The sequence below is a fragment of the Leuresthes tenuis genome, unplaced genomic scaffold, assembly GCF_036924035.1.
Source record: "Leuresthes tenuis unplaced genomic scaffold, fLeuTen1.0.hap1 SCAF_24, whole genome shotgun sequence".
NCBI classification, from domain to species: domain Eukaryota; kingdom Metazoa; phylum Chordata; class Actinopteri; order Atheriniformes; family Atherinopsidae; genus Leuresthes; species Leuresthes tenuis.
In genome coordinates this window covers 13,070,544-13,076,733 of record NW_027325378.1, presented here as the reverse complement: position 1 = coordinate 13,076,733, position 6,190 = coordinate 13,070,544, and the positions used below count along the sequence as shown (strand labels likewise).

Sequence of the window (6,190 nt, the reverse complement as noted above, 5' to 3'; positions counted from 1 at the left end):
TCTTGTGAAAAATTGCATGAAAAGGCAGAAGTGTATGAATGTGTCCTTGGATTAACGAGCATTCTTGGCCCGTGAAAGTGGAAAATCTGAGCAGTGGAAAACTGCTGTACACTTTAAAATCAATGACTGGCATTTTAGCATGAAAGAATTCAGCTGGAACATCATCATATAAAAGGTAACAAACAAGTACATTGAACTTTTAAAGACTGAATAATTTAGTGGTTTAATAAGGTGAGATTTGAGGCCAAAAATAAATCTCATACCATCCTGGGAACAGTTAGAGTACAGTGAAACCTTGATTTCTGTGCAGAACAGTAATATCCAGTGTTTCTCTCTAGTGACCCTGGCATGGCAAGCATACATCTGCAGTTAAGTAATTCTTGCCAGACTCTTGATATTGTCATTTCTAACAAAAAATTTCACACACATTACATTGTGTAATAGCTTAAAGTGACCTGGAAGTTTCTGGGAATAATTTTAGGAGGAGGAGCAAACAGAACTTTCCATTTATTTTGACAGGCTGTGGCCATTCCAGTTTCTTACCAAAGTTTCACTTTAATTTATTCATTCTTTGTTCAGTATGCTTGCAATATTATAGTGGGCATGATACGTTTTTAAAATAAAGACTTATGTTGCAGAAATGTCCAGACAGTACTTTGTCACAGCAAAGGCAAATGTCTTAAATTGCTCTCTTAACTCCTCCTAAGGCCTGGAGTAATCTCAGTTTTATCCTTATATTACCCCCCCGTGTTGATCTCAGTCCACACTAAGGCAGTCTATTGGTTCTCCATATGAGAATGCCCTATGAGAGGTTTGGAGGGCAAAAAACAAATGCCTAAGCTGCCAGAATAAAAAAGTAAAAAAGAAAAGAATATCTTTGCCATACAAAGAGAATGAGGATGGGGCCTCCTTGCATCTGCCACACCCTTGTCATGCCAGCGCTCCAGATGTCATGGGAACCGATAACAGCTGGGGCTGGTGCACGCAGGCTGCGTGTGAAAGGCTGCTCCATCTGCAGAAACTCAATCCTTCTGTGAAACCAGTAAAGGATTAGACCCTTTTGATAGGGTCCTCAAGACATTTCTATTACCCCAACACATCTGCAGTAAAAACAAACTGACTAGATGTTTACTATATTTGCATCTACGACTTTTGCAAAGTGCAAACCATTGTCAGGAACATTATCCCCTCCTATAGTGCTACGTTTTTGGGAGTTTATGCTATTAAAGCTGTAAAATCAGCCTTAAAACATGCTCTGGAATGACCAACGAGCCATTAATTCACAGGGCTTAAGCCAATTATTTAGTTGGAGAGGAACAATTTAAGTCTTATAGCAGTTTACGCAAAGAGACAGAGTTGTGGTCCTTCTGAGGTCATGGTGACTTCTAGAAAAGGGGAGGAGAAATGCATAGAGGAAACGGTACAGATAAAGAGTCCAAGACACTTAAATCAGGGGGGTCACCAAACACGGAGGATAGCCTCAGCTTTAGGGACTGCTGGTATGATACTGTAGGCCTACTGTTGGCATTTTAGGGCTTCTGGGTGAAATAAGTGACAGGGTTACCAAATGGAAATTTAAAAAAGGCTGCAGCATTTTAAACGTGTTCCAATAATATTGTAAATCAGACCCTAGATTTCAGTCACAGTGTTAGTGCTAGTGCTGCTCCTGTGCGCCTCCAAGCCACAGGTGGGACAGCCATGTCCACGGGCTCTGCTGCAAGTGATGCTGAGGACGACGAGACATGTCACAGAAGGACCGCCATCTCTTTGGAGGGCCCCGCGAGGAAAATTACCCGCTACAATTCCAACCAGTTTTCGGATGAGGAACTGGAAGATGAAGGCGTGGAGAGGAGGATCAAACAGGAGCGCAACAGACTCTCCAAGGCGCACCAGAAGGAGGCACGGCAGACGCAGAGAAACGCGGCCAACGCCCGGGAGAGGTCGAGGATGAGAGTGCTGAGCAAAGCTTTCTCCAGACTAAAAACCAGCTTGCCCTGGGTTCCAGCGGACACCAAGCTGTCTAAATTGGACACGCTCCGTCTCGCCTCCAGCTACATTTCCCACCTCAGACAGCTTCTGCAGGAGGACCGGTTCCAGGACAGCTTTGTGCACCCAGTCAATCTGGTATGACATTCGGCCAACAGGCGTGTTCTGTCAGATCTTTGAACCTGCATTCAGAGATGTAATGCCGATGCAATGCTAATTCCCTTTAGCTTTTGGGTTTCATTATGAGTTAATAGCTCCAGCCATTTTCAATTTTACTTAGGCAACACCACAATCAGTTTTTGAGTCAGGATCTCTTCGTCAATCTTTCTTTTGAATCTAAATGTGTTTTTATAAAATAATGAATTGTGTATTTTGTTCCCAGACATGGCCGTTTATGATAACAGGACGATCTGAGGAAGACATCTCCTCCACCGGAAGACTTTGTGGAGCAACAGCTTAGGCCAGCTCTCCTCATGAAACAGCTGTACTAACAGATCCTGCAGACCTCCTTAAAAATGACTCCTCTGGCACGCTCATGTTTGAAAAACTGTCTACATCAGGGCGACGCCTCTCACTGCTTTATGTCTTAAAAACCTTGGTCTGAAAACTGTTATGTTGCATGTATAGCATTTACACTGAGTGTAACTTCTTATCTTTGTCTCTATTTGATTTGAAAAAGCTGGATTTGGGTTTTTATTGACATGTTATCAATCTGTGTGGAAATCCAGGCTATCATTACTTGTCTGATTCATGGTACTGTTTTGGAGTATATGATATAGTAGATGTCTGTTAAGTATTTTTTCACTTTTGTCTTTGTGTGGATTCCATGAAAACACATGAAATCTCAGAGTATTGTCAGTTTTGTTACGTTGACTTGACAATAATACAAAGCTTATATAAGCTAATACAAAGAAATTCTTTTGATTGTCGATCCATTTATCATGTTTGTGCATTTAATTAGTTGCATTTCCGATACAAATTGATCAACTTTGTCTGTCTTCTTTCTCTATGTCCGGTCCAACTAAAATCCAAAGTTAACTATCCACTCTTTAGCAGCATCTTATTGTATATTAACTTCAGCTCCTGAAACTAAAGCACATATTTGTGACTTGAAACCTGACCTAAGCAGCTCCCTGAATGTTGATGGTTAACATCAGAAGTCTGCAGCACATATACAAAAAGAGTCACATCATGCACGTTACTGAAATGCAGATTACTGCACAAATGTGGGATATGAATGCCATATTCATAGCTTTAAAACCATTTCAAATGACGTGATTTATGGTTTGTGTAACGATCATTCAAATACTTTTGGACAAATTTCTCTCAGAAGTTTCTATCTTGGCCAAGAATTTTGTTCAGGGAAAAAATACTGTAGAGCAGAGTGGGGTAAAATGAGCCAGTGAATAACTTGATCCACCCCTCTGTATCTTGGCAGCAATGCGCTTTTACTGTCATGTGACCATTCATTTTGGACTCATCAATCATTTCTGCCAAAGAAAGGAGGAAGCACATGGGAGGAGTGATGAGTGCCGCTTTCTTAAAAAACTGCTTTTCAAAGCGAAAAGTTTGATCTGATATAATGCCATCTACCTCGATGTCAGTTTTCCAATTCTATGAATATTCATGTGGCATGTTGGTAATTTGTCAGCGTATAAAACCATGCAAACCATCTTGCTATATATTTGCCTGAATAGGTAAGCCAGCTATTTTTTTCATAAATGTTCTCTATGGGGCAAAGCGAACCAAATGCTGTGTGGCTAATTTAACCAGCCTGAAAAAAAAGCAAAAAAAGGACAGATTTTGCATTTTATGTAGGCTATATCATGCCAATATGATTTTTTTTCTAAATCTAGTATTTGAGTTGTTTTTGGCCAAAGTGTTTATTAGTTTCAGCTAAATGTATCTATTCGCTCTACTACAGCATTTCTCTGGTTTTACGCAACAATCTTTCTGCTTTGGGAAGATTACAAATATGGTCTTTTCAGTAGCTTTTAAGGCAAGTTATCCTTAAGAAAAGTAATATGACTCTTTGTAAAACAAGAATAGACTATCAAACTAACTTTTAAAAGAGACGTTTTTTTACCTTTCGAACTCTTTGTTGTCGATTAATTCTGATTATTAAACCCAATAAAACTCAGATTGTAGTTAGAGGCGTTCATTTGACTTCTGCCTCATTTAGTCTTATCTTGAGGTCACAATAGTAAAAAAAGAGGGCTCATTTTACCCCACGCCCCCCTGCACATGACATTCACACACAAACAAAACAACATGAAGCTTTTTCTCCCACGCAGTATTGAAAGATGTGAAATGGTAACACCGTATGAATACAGTAATGTGGTCATTACAGTGGTTTTAGGTGTCTACATGCTAAATTAACTAAATCATTGTTCAGGTCCATTGCAGCTGCTTGGAGGTGCATAACATGACAGTTCATATTTGCCAGCAGGAGTTTCTGGATTTTGAGCAATGACGCCTGATCAACTGCAATTTGTTTCGAATTTCAGTCATAACAAAATCCAAATGAAAGAAAGAACATTACATAGCATTGGTCATAAGTTCAGGGAGAAGTTCAAGGTCAGTGCATGAGAACCTCTCACACACATTTAGCCCACACAGCCAAACTTGCAAATCCCAGTTGCACAAGCACGCATCACTCACAAGCTTCCACACTTAGTCGACAGAATGGATATCAGTGATCTCTTGATCCAGAAGCCCTTTTATCTAGTTAAACCCTGCAATGATGTGAGTACAGATTGATTGAAAACCAGGTCGAAGCAGTCTGCAGGGACATGCCAACAAAACAGTTGAAACAAAGAAAGAGACGAAGGAAAGAGAGGATGACTTTTCATCAGGTTAATGCAGAATTGCAGCTGCTGCCTTGTTGGTGAGTTTCCCAGAAGCCGAAACGGCTCCCCTGGGAGAAACTGGCCACTCTGCTGGGCTCGGAGAGCTAATGAGGCACCTTCTCACACTCAGCTTGTTTCTGTTCCTCGTTTCATCCACTTCTTGTGTAGCACCAAGGAAACGCAACTTGTAAATATCCCATGTGTTGTCTTGGCTGCACTGAAAGTGAGGTCGCATTAATCAAAGCATGCCAACAAAATGATGATGTTTGGGACTGGCTGAACTCCTGATAGCTTATGTAAGTTTTCAAGGGATGAAGATCTCATTTTTCATTTTAAACTATTTGTGCCAGGGCGTGATGGCAGGAAAGCTGGGAAGACGTGAAGGTACTGCTGCTGTGGAGCAGTTGTGCAGCTCATGCGGTGTGTTATGTGACATGGGTGTCATCTAGTGGTGAGATTGTGAACGCACCGAGGAGAGCAGAGCAAAAAGCTTTGCAAAGGTATTATGGATCATTTTGAGAAATTTCATTATTGCATATATTCAAAAATTCAGATCAAGTTTTCAGATCAATTGGAAAAAAAAACTTACAAAAAATATAAAGCTAAAAAAAGAGATATTTTCTTGGATTAAATAAACTTTTATTTACTGTAATCTTTCATGAATGGAGGCAGAAAACAACACCAAGTCTTCAAGTTGAAACGGACATATAGGCGGTTTGTTCATCACGACAGTCACTGTCCATACAAGAGAAATGCCACTCATATGAGTGTTTTCACTTCTCAGCCAATATCATTCTCACGTCTTTCATTTTTGAAACCACAAAGTCCTCTTAAAGGGGGGGAAAGAGGTGTATAGAGTAGTTTCGCTCCACCAATAACACTTTACTGAAATATTTTTGTCATCTCCTGGTTGGCCACCATCGCCCACATGGACGCCATTTTGCTGGTTGCCTTGTTAACACGGAGTTTACACATCATGACAGTATGTTATCACTTTCCGGTCAGCCAAGAAAATATCTTCACTTGGTTCGGGTTAGAAACCAAAAACAGCTGGGCAGGGTTAGAAAACAATCAAGGCTGACATTAATGTAAGTGGTTAATATGTATTTCTGGTTCGTAATGGTTGCGTTTGTGGTACCTTAAGGGCAAATACAGGCTGAAGCATAGCAGAGTTGGTCAAACCTTTATCTACAGTATGCCCACAAACACCACAGTCTATGCCTTTAGAGCAGACATTTACTAAATTCAATGCAGCAGTACTATACATGCATCACTTCACTTAATGCTTTAGATCCTTGATAACTGTCATCCCAGCAGTGATAAATGGTGGAATCCTGTGTTAACACAACATGAGA

The 6,190-nt window shown here is 40.4% G+C and overlaps 1 protein-coding gene across 1 annotated transcript; it reads left to right on the top strand.

The window, feature by feature from the left end:
* Positions 1-1,475: 1,475 nt before the first annotated feature.
* msc (musculin (activated B-cell factor-1)) lies at positions 1,476-2,464 on the top strand. Its single transcript, XM_072378490.1, has 2 exons — positions 1,476-2,124; positions 2,369-2,464. Exons 1-2 carry the CDS (start codon positions 1,699-1,701, stop codon positions 2,444-2,446), a joined length of 504 nt encoding a protein of 167 aa, XP_072234591.1. The 5' UTR covers positions 1,476-1,698; the 3' UTR covers positions 2,447-2,464.
* The last annotated feature ends 3,726 nt before the right edge of the window (positions 2,465-6,190 follow it).

Coding starts and splice junctions, on each gene's coding strand:
- msc (XM_072378490.1), top strand. CDS start 1,699: ATGTCCACGGGCTCTGCTGCAAGTGATGCTGAGGACGACGAGACATGT. Junction 2,125..2,368: donor TTGTGCACCCAGTCAATCTG/GTATGACATTCG, acceptor TTTTGTTCCCAG/ACATGGCCGTTTATGATAAC.